The 18,970-nt window shown below is 42.0% G+C and overlaps 1 protein-coding gene across 5 annotated transcripts in view; it reads left to right on the top strand.

Annotated features, from left to right (window-relative positions):
• The window catches only part of LOC128929677 (uncharacterized), a 71,680-nt gene extending 56,539 nt beyond the window's left edge, over positions 1–15,141 (top strand). The window contains exons 3-4 of one of the 5 annotated variants that reach the window (XM_054245272.2): positions 12,361–12,527; positions 13,842–15,141. In XM_054245272.2, the coding sequence (XP_054101247.2) occupies positions 12,361–12,527; positions 13,842–13,859 (185 nt within the window). In that variant the 3' untranslated portion in view covers positions 13,860–15,141. Of the gene's footprint in view, positions 1–12,360; positions 12,528–13,555; positions 13,822–13,841 lie in introns of those variants that run through there. The other 4 variants (XM_078348387.1, XM_078348388.1, XM_078348386.1 and 1 more) reach the window with 4 other exon arrangements.
• The last annotated feature ends 3,829 nt before the right edge of the window (positions 15,142–18,970 follow it).

Here is an 18,970-nt window from a genome sequence, read left to right as displayed (position 1 = left end):
CTTGAACTCAGACCTGGAGCAAGCAAACCTGATAGACATTTACAGAACTCTCCACCCCAAATCCACAGAATACACATTCTTCTCAGCACCACATCACACCTACTCTAAAATTGACCACATAATTGGAAGTAAAGCACTGCTCAACAAATGCAAAACAACTGAAATCATTAAAAACAGCCTCTCAGATCATAGTGCAATCAAGGTAGAACTCAGAATTCAGAAACCAACCCAGAACCACACAGCTTCATGGAAACTGAACAACTGGCTCTTGAATGTTGACTGGGTAAACAATGAAATGAAGGCAGAAATAAAGAAGTTCTTCGAAACCAATGAGAACGAAGACACAACGTGCCAGAACCTCTGGGACACATTTAAAGCAGTCTCTAGAGGAAAGTATATAGCAATAAGTGCCCATATGAGGAGAATGGAGAGATCCAAAATTGACACCCTATCGTCAACATTGAAAGAGCTAGAGGAGCAAGATCAAAAAAACTCAAAACCCAGCAGAAGACAAGAAATAACTAAGATCAGAGCTGAGCTGAAGGAGATTGAGACAGGAAAAACCCTTCAAAAAATCAATAAAACCAAGAGCTGGTTTTTTGAAAAGATCAACAAAATAGACAGACCACTAGCCAGATTGATTAAAAAGAAAAGAGAGAACAACCAAATAGATGCAATAAAAAATGATAAAGGGGAAATCACCACAGATTCCACAGAAATTCAGACCATCATCAGAGAATATTACAAACAACTCTATGCACATAAACTAGTAAACCTGGAAGAAATGGATAAATTCCTGGACTCCTGTGTCCTCCCAAGCCTAAACCAGGAGGAAGCTGAAACTATGAATAGACCAATAACAAGGTCAGAAGTTGAGGCAGCAATTAATAGCCTACCACACAAAAAAAGCCCAGGTCCAGACGGGTTCACAGCCGAATTCCACCAGACACATGAGGAGCTGGTACCATTCCTTCTAAAACTATTTCAAACAATCCAAAAAGAAGGAATCCTTCCCAAATCATTTTATGAGACCAACATCATTCTGATACCAAAACCCGGCAGAGACCCAATGAGAAAAGAAAACTTCAGGCCAATATTTATGATGAACAGAGATGCAAAAATCTTCAATAAAATATTGGCAAGCCGATTGCAACAGCAAATCAAAAAACTTATTCATCATGATCAAGTAGGATTCATCCCGTGGATGCAAGGCTGGTTCAACATACGCAAGTCTATAAGCGTAATTCACCACATAAACAGAACCAAAAACAAAAACCACATGATTATCTCAATTGACGCAGAGAAGGCATTTGACAAAATTAAACAGCCCTTTATTCTAAAAACCCTCAATAAACTCGGTATCGATGGAAGGTATCTGAAAGCAATAAAAGCTATTTATGACAAACCAACAGCCAATATCATACTGAATGGGCAAAAACTGGAAGCATTCCCTTTGAAATCTGGCACTAGACAAGGATGCCCTCTTTCACCACTCCTATTCAATATAGTACTGGAAGTTCTAGCCAGAGCAATCAGGCAAGAAAAAGAAATAAAGGGTATTCAAATAGGAAAGGTGGAAGCCAAATTGTCTCTATTTGCAGACGACATGATAGTATACCTAGAAGACCCCATCGCCTCAGCCCAAAAACTCCTGAAACTGATAAGCAACTTCAGTAAAGTCTCAGGATGTAAAATCAATGTGCAAAAATCACAAGCATTCGTCTACACCAATAACAGACTTAAAGAAAGCCAAATCAAGAACGAACTGCCATTCTCAATTGCTACAAAAAGAATAAAATACCTTGGATTACAACTCACAAGGAACGTAAGGGACCTCTTCAAGGAGAACTACAAACCACTGCTGAATGAAATCAGAGAGGACACAAACAGATGGATAAACATTCCATGTTCATGGTTAGGAAGAATTAATATTGTGAAAAGGGCTATACTGCCCAAAGTAATTTACAGAATCAACGCTATCCCCATCAAGCTACCATTGACTTTCTTCACAGAACTGGAAAAAACCACCATGAACTTCATATGGAACCAAAAGAGAGCCCGCATAGCGAAGTCAATTCTAAGCAAAAAGAACACAGTGGGGGGCATCACACTACCGGACTTCAAACTATACTACAAGGCTACAGTAATCAAAACAGCATGGTACAGGTACCAAAACAGAGATATAGACCAATGGAACAAAACAGAGGCACTGAGGGCAACACAACATACATACAACTATACAATCTTTGATAAACCTGACAAAAACAAGCAATGGGGAAAGGATTCCATGTTTAACAAATAGTGTTGGGAAAACTGGCTAGCCATGTGCAGAAAGCAGAAACTGGACCCCTTCCTGACACCTTACACTAAAATTAACTCCAGATGGATTAAAGACTTAAGCATAAGACCTGGCACCATAAAAACCCTAGAAGGAAATGTAGGCAAAACTATCCAGGACATAGGAGTAGGGAAGGACTTCATGAACAAAACACCAAAAGCATTGGCAACAAAAGCCAAAATAGACAAATGGGACCTAATGAAACTCCACAGCTTCTGCACGGCAAAGGAAACAGTCACTAGAGTGGATCGGCAACCAACAGAATGGGAAAAGATTTTCGCAGTCTACCCATCTGACAAAGGGCTGATATCCAGAATTTACAAAGAACTCAAGCAGACTTACAGGAAAAAAACAAACAAGCCCACTCAAAAGTGGGCAAAGGATATGAACAGATACTTTACGAAAGAAGACATATATGAGGCCAACAATCATATGAAAAAATGCTCATCGTCACTGGTCATCAGAGAGATGCAAATCAAAACCACATTGAGATACCATCTCACGCCAGTTAGAATGGCGATCATTAAAAAATCTGGAGACAACAGATGCTGGAGAGGATGTGGAGAAAAAGGAACACTTTTACACTGTTGGTGGGAGTGTAAATTAGTTCAACCATTGTGGAAGACAGTGTGGCGATTCCTCAAGGCCTTAGAAATTGAAATTCCATTTGACCCAGCAATCCCATTACTGGGTATATATCCAAAAGACTATAAATCGTTCTACTATAAGGACACATGTACAGGAATGTTCATTGCAGCACTGTTTACAATAGCAAAGACCTGGAATCAACCCAAATGCCCATTGATAATAGACTGGATTGGAAAAATGTGGCACATATACACCATGGAATATTATGCAGCAATCAGAAATGATGAGTTTGTGTCGTTTGTAGGGACATGGATGAATCTGAACATCATCCTCAGCAAACTGACACAAGAACAGAAAATGAAACACCGCATATTCTCACTCATAGGTGGGTGATGAAAAATGAGAACACATGGACACAGAAAGGGGAGTACTAAACACTGGGGTCTATTGGGGGGAAAGGGGGAGGGCCTGTGGGAGGGGGAAGTGGGGAGGGATAGCCTGGGGAGAAATGCCAAATGTGGGTGAAGGGGAGAAGAAAAGCAAAGGGCACTGCCATGTGTGTACCTACGCAACTGTCTTGCATGCTCTGCTCATGTACCCCCAAACCTAAAATGCAATAAAAAATTTAAAAAAATCCATATTTAAAATAAAGTCTTAGACAATTAAGTCATTTCAAAATAACTTAATTTGCATTTGTATTCAGGGAATGCTTAAGCTTCCAACTGTGAAAAATTGACTCTTACCTATGGCAATGTCAAAAGAAATCTTTTGAAAATAAAGTTGATTGATCCCTACCTGGTCTGATGTTTCAATATCTGCATGATAGAAAAGAAGTATTTCTAAAGAGAGGAGTGTGTTTGAATATATCCCAAAGATTTGGATTAGCATTTTGCTTCAGAAGAATACTGGCATGATTATAATGCTGGCAATTCCCGGCCTGTCCAGATTAGATTAAGAAATAAATTGTAAGTTCTAAGAATTCAAAATACACATTCCACAGGTTTTCTCAACTAGTTTTACTTAAATGAGATAAATTTACTCTAATTCTACATATGTAAATCAAATCCATGTCATGCTGAAAGAGTTGGCTACTATATACCAGCATCCAAAGCATCCTGTCTTCACTGTCATGGCTGTCAACCTCGCAATTTCTGTTTAGCAGAAGAGTGACCTCTTCCACATGGCCATGTTCACAGGCCCAATGTAGAGGAGTTCTATGAGAGTAAGAAGACTTTCTGGAAAATTGTAGTGCAATATCTCAAAATATACAAGCTTTCAATTGTAAACATTTAATAGCATGCTTTCCTCTGTTTTCAAAACAAAATTTTTTTTGAAGAAAGTTCAATATTTTTAGCTCTTATTGCTCACTACCTGATGAAATCAGCAGCCTATTTGAATAGAATAAGCTCAGTCTTTGGATTCAGTTCAACTAGAAGGCTTGAGTCCTAATTTAAACTCTGTTACCAACTATTGCTTTGCCTTTCTTTGCCACAACTTCCTCATTAATCAAGTAAAGATGACAATAGTAGCTATCACAATTGTGATGCTTATATGAGAAACTAAAGTATACAGAATATTTCCTATGACAACAACAACTCAATAATTGTTAGATTTTTTTTTTTTGTGAGACAAGGTCTCACTCTTTTGTCCAGGATGGAGAGCAATGGTGTAATCATACCTCACTGTAGCCTGGAACTCCTGAGCTCAAGTGATCCTCCATCCCCAGCCTCCGGAGTAGCTGGGACTACAGATGTGCACCAGCATGCCCAGCTATTCATTTAAAAATTTTGGTAGAATAAGACTCTCACTTTGTTTCCCAGGCTGGTCTCAAACTCCTGGCATCAAGTGATCCTCCCACCTCAGCCTCCCAAAGTTCTGGGATTACAGATGTAAGCCACTGCATCCAGCCAGATATTATAATTATCACTATTAGTACTACTTAACAAAAACATTTTAATTAAGTAAAATGATACAATTATACCTACTTTGCAGGATCACTTAAAGAGTAGGTCACATTTTAAACACCTATGACATTGGAATGCTGCTTATAATTCATAATTGGTAGCATTTTAAAAATTATCATATTGATATATACAACAATGTGGCATCACACTATCCATGAGACCTTATACTAAGTAGAATATGATATACTCAGCAGGTCTAAGGCAGTTCTAGGCATATAACTGGCACTTAAATACATTTTAGTTCTTAAAGGTACTATGGGGAAAGAGCCCTGAAATAACAATAATACATTTTATTTTATTTTTTTTCTTTTTCTGGGGGGTAGGGAGTGCTGGGGTGGGGTGGTATTTTTTTTTTTGTTTTTGAGGGAAAAAGAGAAAAAGAAGGGGAAAAAAAGAAAAAGAGGGAAAAAGGAATATTACTTCATTTCTAAAATGGGTTTCAATAATGGCCGACCAATATTTTGAGTGTTTAAAGTGGTTAATGCATATTTTATGTGTTTAAAATGGAGACCTCTATTGTGTTTATTTGTTCTGGCTCTGAGTTCAAGTTCTGGTTATCATTATCAATTTGTTGTCTCGTTGAATCTAAATCTTATTATGTGTCTTATGTATCTGGGTGTTAAGATCTTTTATTGTTGCATTAATCTTTTTACCCTTGCGTCCTTGTAGCTCTGAAATCTATTTTATTAAGTATGAGAATTGCAACTCCTGCTTTTTATTTATTTATTTTTGCTCTCCATTTGGTTGGTGAGTTTTTTCCATCCCCTTGTTTTGAGTCTTTGTATATCTTTAGATATATCATTAGATTTTGTGGATAATGTATATTTTGTATGTTTAAAATGGAGATCTCTATTGAGTTTATTTGTTCTGGATCTTAGTTCCAGTCCTGGATATAGTTATCAATTTTCTGTCTCGTTGAATCTAAATCTCATTATGGGTCTTATGTATCTGGGTGTTAAGATCTCTTATTATTACATTAATCCTTTTGCCCTTGTATCCTTGTAGCTTTGAAATCTATTTTGTCAAATGTGAAAATTGCAACTCTGCTTTTTATTTATTTATTTTTGCTCTCCATTTGGTTGGTACGTTTTTTTTTCCAACCCCTTATTTTGAGTCTATGTATATCTTTGGATATACCGTTAGATTTTGTCTGTATCTTTTGATTGGGAGATTTGGTCGATTTAAATTTAGAGTTGCTGCCATTTGATATTAACTGGGAGCAGATCGATCCAAGATGGCCGACTACTAACAGCTCAGGATTGTAGCTCCCAGTGAAAGCCCAGAGAACAAGACGACGCCACACTTTTAGACGAATTTTCGTCATTCACCGATCAGCCGATTCCCAGTGGAGGAGCCCCACGGGTCGCCAGCGCAACTCTTGTGGCCACCGCAGCGGTTTTGCTGGCATCTTGGTGCAGCAGCTCTTCATGCAGAGCCAACGGGACTGCTTCCCCTACTGACCAGAGTTTGGAGCTCCAGGAAGTCAGAGCCACTTGTTGCGGACTCAAGAGGGAAGCCAGACCAGAGATTTCCGGGCAGAAGAGCACCATCAGTCTTATCACTGCTATTTAGGCTGCCATAGTGGGTTGCTCAGATCCCAGCACTGGGAATCAATAAGTTGGACATTGACTCAGAAACCTAATTAGAAAGGCGGTTCATCTACAATGAAGGGAAAAAAACAGCTTAAGAAGGCCGAGTATACTCAAAATCAAAACCCATCAGCAATGGAACAAGCCCTGATGGAAAAGGACTCATCAGCAACGGAACAAGCCCTGATGGAAAAGGGCTCATCAGCAACTGAACAAGCCCTGATGGAAAAGGACTCATCAGTAACGAAACAAGCCCTGATGGAAAAGGACTGTGTTCCATTATCTGAAGTAGGCTTTAAAAGGTGGATGATAAGAAACTTCTGGGAGTTAAAGGAACTTGTTCTAACCCAGTGTAAAGAAACTAAGAACTTGGAAAAAAGGTTAGATGAAATGTTGAAAAGAATAGGCAATATAGAGAGGAATACAAATGAACTTATGGAGTTGAAAAATACAACACGAGAACTTAGTGAAATATGTACAAGCTTAAACAGCCGAATGGATCAAGCAGAAGAAAGGGTATCAGAGGTCGAAGATCAACTTAATGAAACAAAACAACAAGACAAGAATAGAGAAAAAAGGATAAAAAGGAATGAGCAAAGTCTCCAAGCAATATGGGACTATGTGAAAAGACCTAATATACGCTTGATTGGTGTACCTGAATGTGACGGAGAGAATCAATTCAAGCTGGAAAATACTCTCCAGGACATTATCCAGGAAAATTTTCCTAATTTAGCAAAGCAGGACACTATTCAACCCCAGGCAATACAGAGAACACCACAAAGATATTCCTCAAGAAGACCAACCCCAAGGCACATAATTGTTAGATTCACCAAGATCGAAACGAAGGAGAAAGTATTAAGGGCAGCCAGAGAGAAAGATCAAGTTACCCATAAAGGTAAGCCTATTAGGCTTACAGCAGATCTCTCAATGGAAACCCTACAAGCTAGAAGAGAGTGGGGGCCAATATTCAATATACTTAATCAACAGAACTTTCAGCCCAGAATTTCATATCCTGCCAATTTAAGCTTTACATTTGAAGGAAAAATAAAATCTTTTAGGAACAAGCAAGCACTCAGATATTTTATTACCACCAGGCCTGCTTTACAAGAACTTCTAAAAGAAGCATTATACACAGAAAGGAACAACCAGTATGACCCTTTCTAAAAATACACCAAAAAGTAAAGAGCATTAACATAAAGAAGAATTTTTATCAATGAAAGGACAAAATAGCCAGTTAATAACGATAATACATTTTAAAAACAAATTAATTCTTTGATTTTCAAACAATGTGAAGCCAAAAAAGCCTCATAATTTAAATGAATATTTATAGCTCATGTTATTCAATACTTATTTTTACAAAATATATACAAATAACACCTCCCAATAATTAATACTAGTATTTAAGACTGATAAACTTTTGAAAGGGCAGTTAAAGGTTATCTTCTGCTATTTACTAACTTCAGAAATGCTTTTGTTTGAAAGGTGGGAGATGATGTTTCAATGAGATTATGTCCTAATATTCCCATTTTAAATCTCTCAGCTTCTGCTGGCATGGCAGGTAAACAAAAAGATTTTAAAAATGGAAGGCTCTTGAGAAATAGCAGAACATGTTACATACAGGTACTCTGCTACATAACAGGTACTCAAGCTAAGTTTGATGAATAAATGAAATGAAAGAATGGATAAATACAATTGATGAGTTCAATATTTTTAAGTTAACTCCTATAAAGCAATATTTTTACAATAGTAATTATATTTGTTATTTTTAAAGAATACAATTAAAATGAAATGATTAATTATTCCATAAGTTGAATGAAACTACATATAAGTAAAATATATGTACAAAAATAAAATATATCCATAATAACATTTGGAAACACAGATAAATACATTTCAGTTTTATTTCTGAAGAGGCTAAAAACTTAAAAAAGAAAACAACACAAACAGTAATAATAATGTTAAAAAATAGAAAGTGTGAAATCATTTATATCTGTGCAAGATTCATATTTCTCTCTTCCCAAAGATTATTCCATTAATAATAAACATTTACTTTAATTTTGTACATGTTCAATGCAGCACTCACAGATTAAAAAAAGGATAAAAAACTTTGCTTAAAATGTGAATGATCAGAAACCACAAATTTGATGATATTTTGTAAATATTTTTTGGTAAAACAAGACCATAGTATGTTTGTGTATTTGTATAATCAAACTATTTTTTTTCATCACTGGCTACAACAGAATACATCTTTGCACATCAACGTACTTCTATATTTACTGTCACCTTCAATGGTCACATATTATTCCATCCTATGGATTCAACTGAATTTATTTCTAGAATCCATTCTATGGATTTTTTATAAAATAAGTGCTGTGAAAAATAAAATGCATATATTTCTATTTCCAAAGAGTATTTTAGTATAATGGAGTTGACAGGTAAAGGGCATACACATTTTTGAAATGTAGTACTTGCCACCAAATTATCTATTTGAAAAGTCATCAGCAACTTGGACTTTAAGCAACAGTATAAAACATTCTCAGAAATATTATGGTTAAAAAACAGTTTCTTTCCTCTTTTAAATCCTTATACCAGAAATGCAAGGGATGTTTTCCTGTGTACATAAATTAAATTGTACATCTGCAAATAAGGACTTTTCCCAGTTTTAGAGTTTTTGATTATTTGATTTGAAAGAATTCCCTGTAAAATGAAGATGTATTTTTCATCTAATATTAGACACATTAGATGAAAAATACATCTATCTAACATACATATAACTTTTCATCTAATATATATATAATATATAACTGATATATATAACATATTATATCTGTAATATATATGTTATACATATCAGTAATATGTATATCATAAGATCCATAATAAAGAATATAGGCGGGGCACAATGGCTCACACCTGTAATCCCAGAATTTTGGGAGGCTGAGGCAGCAGATCACTTGAGGTAAGAAGTTTGAGATGATCCTGACCAATACGGTGAAACCCATCTCTACTAAAAATACAAAAATTAACTGTGTGTGCTGGCACAGGCCTGTAATCCCAGCTACTTGGGAGGCTGAGGTAGGAGAATTGCTTAACCACAGAAGGCAGAGGTTGCAGTGAGCCAAGATTGTGCCATTGCACTCCAACTTGGGCAAAGAAGTGACACTCCATCTCAAAAATAATAATAATATAAATTTCTTGTTAAATCAAAACATACTTTTCATCTGAATATGTATATATATGTAATATAGTAAATATTTTTTATGTATGTTCTCCTTTATTTTGTTAATTTTTTTTCCTGAAACGCAGTTTTAATTTTTAGTTTGCTAAATTAACCTTCAGAATCCCTGTTTGTGAGGTCATTCTTAGGAAGGCCTTTGACAACATAAAATATGCCCGTAAAATTAGCATTTGTTTGTGTTTTCTTCTGGTACTTTTCTTATTTGCATATGTAGAAATTTCAATCTGTATTCCATCAGAAACTCATGTTTATGACATAAAATTTCACTAGGTTTTTTTCAAACAGCTGGCATTTTTTTCATTAATAATTCATTATTTCCTACTCATAACGGTTAACATTATCAATTCTTACATATATCTTACAGAATTTTAGTATTTCTAGATTTCCTACTCTGTTTCATGCATTTATCTGTATTTTCAGCTGTTAGTAAACAATTAATTGTAAAAATTAATAGCACATTTTGATATCTAGAGGAGGTACTGTTTTTTCACTCCATTATACAATTTTTTTAAATGTCATCACAATAGTGAAAGACAGCACGTCATGCAAAAATGTTAAAACCTTGGTATTTTCATTCGGTTTATGTAAAATTGGTAAACACCCCACCCAGAGCGCAGGGTCCAGGCGCTGAGCACTGTGCAGCCTCAGGGATGGGGCTGACCGGTTCTCACCCTACTGCAGCTGCAGAGCTGACCACCTGAATTAGGTGCCTGGTTGCATCTGGACCAGGGAGCCTCACTCCTGGTGCCTCAGGTAGGCTCTGGGTTGCCACCACTCTGGCCCTGCACCATTTTCAGGTTGAGCCCCCAGCACAGGCTGGCAGGGCTGGTTCCAGAGTGGTTGCTGAGTGCACCGCTCTCCCTTCCTAGGGTCCCCTCCTCTTTGACTCATGTTCAGGGCGCTGGTCACAAGCGCTGAGTACGCTGCAGCCACTGAGATGGGGCGGAGCATCAGTTCCCACCCTGTTTCTGCTTCAGGGGCTGATTTAGGCATTGCAGTGGGGTCTGGCCCTTGGGTCCACCTTGTTGGTGGAGATTGGCAGGATCAGGGGTTGCCACTGCTGCTTCCACATTCGGTCTACATGTGACAGGTGCAGCAGAATGAAAGGTGGAGGCCACAGGGCTGGTCTCAGACAGCCTGAGGGTAGTCCAATGCACCTTTCCCCACCCTAAGGTCCCTTCTTCCTTGGCTCAAGGACAGAGTGTGGGTCTTGGGCTCTGGGCCCACTGCAGCCAGTGGGTGGATCATGAGGTCAGGAGTTCAAGGTCAGCCTGGCCAACATGGTGAAACCCTGTCTCTACTAAAAATACAAAAATTAGCCAGGCATGGTGGCAGGCACCTGTAATTCCAGCTACTCAGGAGGCTAAGATAGGAGAATCGCTTGAAACTGGGAGGCGGAGGTTGCAGTGAGCTGAGATTGAGCCACTGTAGTCTAGCCTGGGTGACACAGCAAGACTCCATCTCAAAACAACAACAACAACAAAAATAGCCATCCTGGTGTGAGATGGTATCTCATTGTGGTTTTCATTTGCACTTCTCTGATGATTAGTAATGAGCATTTTTTCATGTGTTTGTTGGCCACTTTTATGTCCTCTATTCCTGTCTTTGAGCATATAAGTGGATTAATTGGATAAAAGGCCACAAACATTTTAAAAGCACAAAGTGTACACCTAGAATCTCCTTTTTGAAATGTTTTAGTAATCTACCCTCCCTCCAACTCAACAGTGAGAAGGCCTATCTTAGACTTGTCACCAAAATGTGAATAATCTCTTATTTTAGTTTCAGGTTTTTTAGTTTTGTTTGTTTGTTTTTTGAAGTGGAGCCTGGCTCTAGTGCCCAGGTTGGAGTGCAGTGGTGTGATCTTGGTTCACTGCAACTTCCACCTCCCAGATTCAAGCAATTCTCCTGCCTCAGCCTCCTGAGTAGCTAAGATTATAGGTGTGCACCATCACACCTGGCTAATTTTTGTAGTTTTAGAAGAGACAGAGTCTGGCCATGTTGGTCAGGCTAGTCTCAAACTTCTGGCTTCAAGTGATCCACCTGCCTCAGCCTCCCAAAATGCTGGGATTACAGATGTAAGCCACAGCATCCAACCTAATTTCTTTTTTAAAATGTGGTATCTCAGTTTAAATTTTTGTTTCTTTGAGTACCTGTGAGGTTGAGTATGGTTTAATGCCTGTTTCTTCTTCAGTGAATTGCCTCTTGGAGCCTTTTGCAGCAGGGTAGATGTAGTCAATCCCCCTTTCTAAGTGAGGAGGAAATGGAAACTCGGAGAGGTTAAGTCACTTGTTCAAGGTGGCCCAGCCAGCTGAGAGTGGAACCATTTAGAAATCAGACATCCAGCTTCTTCATCTATTCCTTCTCCCCCACATTACTGGACAGAAGACTATGTCCTCAAACATGGACTGGATATACTTAGAAAAACACCAGAGAGTCACTCTGGGGACTCTGTATCCAGGCTCAGGAAGCCCGGGAGGCTTTCTGGAGCAGGACTCTCTGTGAGCTGAGCATATGGCATGAGTGACAGGACTGGGGTGCTGACTAGGACTGCAGTATTGAGACAGTAGTGGTGAAGCCGGCTTCTTCCTAAGGTCTCGCTCCTGACTCTCACTCCTATTCCCCTGTGACTTGCTTTCTACACAGCTTGCCTACTACACCAAAGAAGGCTTACTCCACCTGGCACCCTGGGGACCACCACGCTCCTCCCTGACACCCGCTGCCTGCTAGAAAACTCTAAGAGCCAGATGCCCCAGCTCCTGGACTGTGACAAGGTCAAGAGCAGCCTGTACAGGTGCTGGAACTTCATCCAGGTGAGCGCTGTATAGACAGGGCCAGCACCCAGAGTAGGGGCTAGAGGCTGCAGACCACAGAGGGGAATCCCGCTTCCCCAGGGGTCCCCAGCAAAGTGCAACCCTGAGCCCAAATCTTCCTGCCCTGGGCTGGGCTTGTATTCCCAAGGCACTTCCTGGGGGCAGCTGTGGAGTTTCTGCATGAGTAGCATTTCTGATTCCTACCTCAGTGCTAGGCTACGATCAATTCTGATTATTTCTGATTCCCACCTCAGTTGAGCTCTGATCAATCCTGAGAGAGTATTGAGGGCGAAATTCCCTGAAATTTACTAAGTACCCACAGCCAGTGGGCCTGAGAATATCAGACAAAGAATGTCCCAGGAAACTCCCCAACCCGACCCCATTCCCACCAATGCTCCTCACCTGATTCAGATACTCAAATGCAGTGAAGCTTATTTAGGTTCTGACTTCAGAGTGTGCAGAGGAGGTCTCATGATTCCTTGCCCAGCCCCATGCAAAGAACTTTGGTGGAAGTGGTTCTCTGCAAGAAGCTATGTGCTAGGCACCATGATGGTTAAGCCTTTCTCCCTCTCTTTCTTTGTCTCTCCTTCTCTGTTGTTCTCTCTCTCTGTCTCTTCCTCTCCCTCTCCACCTTTCTTTCTCTTTTCTCTTCTCTCTCTCTCCTCTTTTTTCCTCTATCTTCTCTCTTTTCCTCTTTTTGCTTTTTCTTTCTCTCCACTTTATCTTTCCCTTTGCCTCTTTTCTCTCTCTTCCCTTTTTCTATCCCTGTTCCCTTTGTCTTCTCTTTGTCTCTTTTCTTTTCTTTCTCTCTTCTGTATCGTTCTCTTTTTCTTCCATCTCTCTCTCCTCTTTCTCCTCTCTCCCCTCCATTTTTCTCTCCTCTGTCTCTGTCTTCTCTTTGTCTCTTTCTCTGTCTCTCTTCTTTTCCTATTTCTCTTTCTCATTTTCTCTCTCCTGTCTTTTTTCTGTATCTCTTTCTCTCTCTCTCTCCTCCCCTGTTCTTGATTTTGTCCCCTTCCAAAATGGAGCCATCATGAACAAGGGCATGGGGCACTGCCTGGAGGTGGAGAACTGGGACCTGGCTTGTATCAACCTTATCCTTCATAGCTGCATGGGTCAGAGGTGGACCATTAAGAACTCCATCAAGTAGAGAGAGGAAGCTGGGGCACTGGAGCCTGACCTCCAGGACCAGCCAACCTGTGGACCAGCCACCCTGGTGGAGAAACAGCAAGGGGTTGGCAGGTGCTCAGCAGGCTCCCCAGGGCTCCTCCAGGGCAGCACAGGGACCCCAGATGGATACTCTGTCGCCCTCAGGTATTCAGCTGCCCATAGAGTTCCTGCACCCTGAAAAGGCCCCCGCCCTTCTCTGGGAAACTGAGAGGTGTCTTCTGCAGCCTCTGATGTGGACCTGGTAATGAGGAGTGAGATTGTCCAGTTCTCCACCTCATTACTGGCAGAGTCCCCTCCTGCATCTTGTCTCCTGCAGCGGCAGCTGCTCAACTCCAGCCATCAACACAGTGGGAGGCAGCGGGGAATTCAGCCATGTCCTAACTCTTCACCCTAAAAGGAGGAAAAGGAGGAAGCAAGGACTGGCACTCAGTTTCCTCTGAGGTTGCTTCTTCCAAGATGACACCTACCTGATCACACCCGAAGGCAGCCACTGCCCCCAACTCTTTCCACCAGGGTGGCTTTGGGCACTGCAGCTCTGGACTCTTCTGGCCCCTCCTGTGATGACCTAGATGGAGCTGATGCTTTCTCTCCTGGTCACGTGGGCACTAGGCTCATATCAATGTGCTTAGGCCAGCTCTCCTGCCTCTGTCTAGAGGAAGCCAGAGACAGAAACAGACTAAGCCTGTAGGATGGTCTAAGCCATAAGAACCCTGCAGGATGGAGCTGGGTCAAAGACCTGGGAGCCCTGAGTCACGGAGGCTGTCCCCAGGAAGCAGAAGGGACTCTTCATCCAGAACCTAAAGGCTTCAGTGAAGGCTTCTGGGAACCTCAAAAATGCTTTCAGCTCATCTCATTTCACCCCATGCTCTGCTGGCTGGCAGAGGAGAAGGCAGTCGTTTCCTCTCTGAAGAGTAATAATTTTTTTTTTCGATTGCCCTCTCGTTAGGGTGCACATATAAATCAGAGTTAATATATAAACACGTGTGCATGCATGACTGTGTGTGTGCCTGTGTGCTCCGTGTGACAGGGAGTGTGCGTGCATGTCTGGCTGTGCGTTCCAAAGCATGTGACAATGCTGATGTAGCTGTGTGGCCCTGGGCTTGCTGCTTCATTGCTCAACTGGATAGAAATGAGGGGGATGAGAAGAATGAGTGGGGTGTGGGTTTGGCCCATGTCTGGCCAGAAGCATGTGACTCAGCCCTGCCCTGTGGAGACCCCTGCAGAAGGCTGCCCCATCTCTCAGTCCCTGTCTCTTTCCCCAACACTGTCGCTGGTCAAGCACCACCCAGAGCTGAATCTTGTAGCTTCCCCCTTGCCCTGTGTGGGATTCAAAGAGTCTCATTTGGTGACATCTTTTGGGTGGTCATCTCCTCACCCCATCTTCCACCTTGTGAAATAAATACATGTTAGCACTTCCCAGATCAGCCTCCTTTGTGTCTTGATTTCCCCAGAACTGGAAGTTGGGAGGGGAGTGATGGAGACATGGGGGGGGTGGCTTCTTTGGCATTGAGGGGTTGCTGTTATTTATTTATTTATATATGAGATGGGGTCTGGCTCTGTCACCCAGGCTGGATTACAGTGGTGCAGTCATGATCCGCTGCAGCCTTAAACTCTTGGGCTCAAATGATCCTCCCACCTCAGCCTCCTGAGTAACTGAGGAGACAGGTATACAACATGCCTTTTTAATTTTTTGATAATATTCTTGGCTGGGCATGGTCGCTCATGCCTGTAACCCCAGCACTTTGGGAGGCAAAGGTAGGCAGATGATGAGGTCAAGAGTTTGAGACCAGCCTGGCCAACATAGTAAAACTCCATCTCTACAAAAAAAAAATTAGCCAGGCATGGTAGTGGGCACCTGTAGTTCCAGCTACTTGGGAGGCTGAGGCAAGAGAATTACTTAAACCAGGGGAGTGGAGGTTGCAGTGAGCCAAAATCATGCTATTTGGCCATGAAGGGTTGGTGAATCTTAACCATCAAAGCTTGAGGGTGATGGTGGAAAGAGCTAGATAACTTCAGATCCCCCGTGTGAGGATGGTTAAGAGAGAGCTGGAGAAAGGGCTTTGGGACAGATTTTCAGGGTGTGGAGCCCACAGCCTCCAGTCCCACAGGACAGAGTCAGCAAGTCAAAGCTTATGCTCACCACACTTTGGGCTCATTTGTACTTACAAGGCTGCACCCTTAAGGTAAAGACATCAGCAATCATCTTGGAACTTGAGAGAGATGAGTACCAACTCTTTTTTTTTGAGACAGTCTTGCTCTGTCACCAAGGCTAAAGTGCAGTGGCACAATCTCAGCTCACTGCAACCTCCACCTCCTGGGTTCAAGCAATTCTCCTGCCTCAGCTTCCCGAGCATCTGGGATTACAGGAATGAGCCAAAACATCCAACTGATTTTTGTATTTTTAGTAGAGACATGTTTTCACCATGTTGGCCAGGCTGGTCTGGAACTCCTGACCTCAAGTGATCTATCTACCTTGGCCTCCCAAAATGCTGAAGTTACAGGCATGAGCTACCGCATCTGGCACCCCCTCATTTTTAGGGCCACACTGTGGCAGGACAAGATGTCCCAGTTTGCTTGTTTATGTGGCATGGGGGCTGCTAGCTCAGGACCCCTGGGAGATTCTCTGACACCAGCATGTGTGCTCTGAGCTCTGACCCTTGGTTACAAGGTTCTATAGCCTAGGTGGCCTATACATGTCAGCAGCATCTGCCAGCAGCTTCCTCCCATGGGACTGGAATACCTGGGGAGACTGCTCAGAGCTTGAGGCCAGGATCACAGGACAACCCCCTCTTGACCACATGGGATCCCATCTGGGCCTGATGGCACTGGGAGTGGCAAGGGACCAAGGCAGAGAAGAGGAGTTGATGAAGCAGGAGAGAATGAGGAAAAGTAAAAAGAAGCAGGACCCTGGTGGGGAGGAAAGAATTGGCCCTAAGTCCTTTGGGAGAATTTAAAAGTTCTGGATTGCTGGGTATGGTGGCTCATGTCTGTAATCTCAGCACTTTGGGAGGTGGAGGAGGGCAGATCACTGGAGGTCAGGAGTTCAAGACCAGCCTGGTAAACATGGTAAAACCCCATCTCTACTAAAAATACAAAAAATAGCTGGACATTTTAACATGAGCCTATAATCCCAGGTACTTGAGAGGCTAAGGGAGGAGAACTGCTTGAGCCCAGGAGGTAGAGGTTGTAATAAGATGAGATGGTACAACTGCACTCCAGCCTGGATGATGGAGTAAGACTCCGTCTCAAAAATAGGTAAATAAACAAATAAATAAAATAAAAGTTCTGGAGACCCCTAGGAGTTTGAGACCAACCTGACCAACTTGGTGAAGCCCCATCTCTACTATAAATACAAAAATTAGCTGGGCATGGTAGCGTGAGCCTGTAATCTCAGTTACTTGGGAGGCTGAGGCAAGAGAATCGCCTGAGCCCAGGAGGCGGAGGTTTTAGTCAGATGATATTGCACCAATGCACTCCATCCTGGGCGATGGAGCAACACTCCATCTTGAAAAAAAAAATTAAGTAAATAAAAGTTCTAGAGATCCTTAAGAGTCCAAGAACAGCCTGGACAACATGAAAAAACCTTCTCTCAAGTAAAAAATACAAAAATTCACCAGGTGTGGTGGCATGAGCCTGTAATCCCAGCTATTTGGGAGGCCAAGGCAGGAGAATCTCTTGAGCCCCAGAGGCGGAGGTTGCAGTGAGCCGAGATCGCACCACTGCATTGCAGCCTGGGCAACAGACTGAGACTCTGGCTCAAAAACAGAAACAAAGAAAAAAATAAGTTCTGAAGATTCCGTATCTCTGCACAGGGATGGCCAGGGCAGCAAATTCCAAGCCTTAAGCTCCAGGAAAATCTCCCCCTCCTTCACTGTGTCAGCCTGTGGCATCATCTATTATTATGAGAAGTGACAGATCTGTTTCCTCATCTGAGCACCCATCACGGTCCCCCCTGCCCCAGGAGAATGCAGGAAGGGCAGGAGGCCGGGCTCTGGCTTTGTTTTCCTCCCACCCTGCCCAGCCCCTTCCCCTTAGAGCAGCACTCCCACCCTCCACCATCTGTGGCCATTTCTTTCTCTTTCCTCTAACTTTTTGCCACTGAATGTATGTGGCAAAAAAAAAAAAAAGTTGCAGACGGTCGTCCTGATCAATGCTCAAGCTGTCAAAGCCATGTCTTTAAATATCTGTAGTTTCAGATATCTCACATGCTTTCTTTCTGGTTAGATGAACACTGGGGGGCAGAAAAGGAGAAGAATTAGAAAACACAGAGCCAGCACATTGGGGGCCAGACGCTGCCCTTGTAAGCCACTCCAAGCCTTCTTATGTAAGTTTCTGAGGCCATTTTTGTTTCATCTGATATTTTTTTAATCATCCATAAAAAACAATGTGGTTTCATAAAGTGAGGCCCCTGGGCAGAGCAGGCCACTCCCGCAGGGCTGCAGTGAGTGAGTTATCCCTGATTGACATGTGTTTCTCCTCTCTCCTCTTTGCCAAGGCTTTTTTTGGGAAGGCCGAAGTCACAGCCAGGCAGGAAAAGGCTTGCAAGGGGCTTGGAGTCTGTGTAGGAAACCATGTGGTTCATAAACGTTCCCAGGCTTTAATAAGCCCAGTGGCTGGAGCCAGGAGCCTGGTCCCTGTTGGTTGTCAGGGTGTCAGCTTCATGTTTTATCGGAGCTCCCATGGCTTGCAGGTCATCAGTTCCTAATGTCTCACAATCATGAATCTCTGAGTGTCTTGATTTTCATGTTTTCTCACTTCTCAGATAAGTCTCCTTAGATCCAAGGTTGGGGATCACTGCTCAGACCCAAACTGCAGAGGTGTATTTCAGTTCTGTTCAACAAATATATTTGGACACCTCTGTAATTTGCTCCTTAAAATTTTTTTCTTTTCTTTCTCTCCCTCCCTTTCTCTCTCTCTCTTTCTTTCCTTCCTTCCTTCCTTCCTTCCTTCCTTCCTTCCTTCCTTCCTTCCTTCCTTCCTTTTCTTTCTTTCTTTCTTTTTCTTCTCTCTCTCTCTCTCTTTCTCTTTCTTTCTTTTTCTTTCTTTCTGTCTTCCTCTGTTGTCCAGGCTGGAGTGCAGTGCATCTTGACTCACTGAAACCTCTGTCTCCCAAGTTCAAGCAACTCTCCTGTCACAGTCTCCTGAGTAGCTGAACTTATAGGTACCTGCCACCACACCTGGCTAATTTTTGTATTTTTAGTAGAGGTGGGGTTTCACCATGTTGGCCAGGCTGGTCTCTAACTCCTGACCTCAAGTGATCTGCCCCTCTTGGC

The sequence above is a fragment of the Callithrix jacchus genome, chromosome 14 (assembly GCF_049354715.1).
Source record: "Callithrix jacchus isolate 240 chromosome 14, calJac240_pri, whole genome shotgun sequence".
Lineage (NCBI taxonomy): Eukaryota > Metazoa > Chordata > Mammalia > Primates > Cebidae > Callithrix > Callithrix jacchus.
The sequence above is the reverse complement of the archived record's forward strand: the minus strand, read 5'-3'. Positions and strand labels throughout refer to the sequence as shown.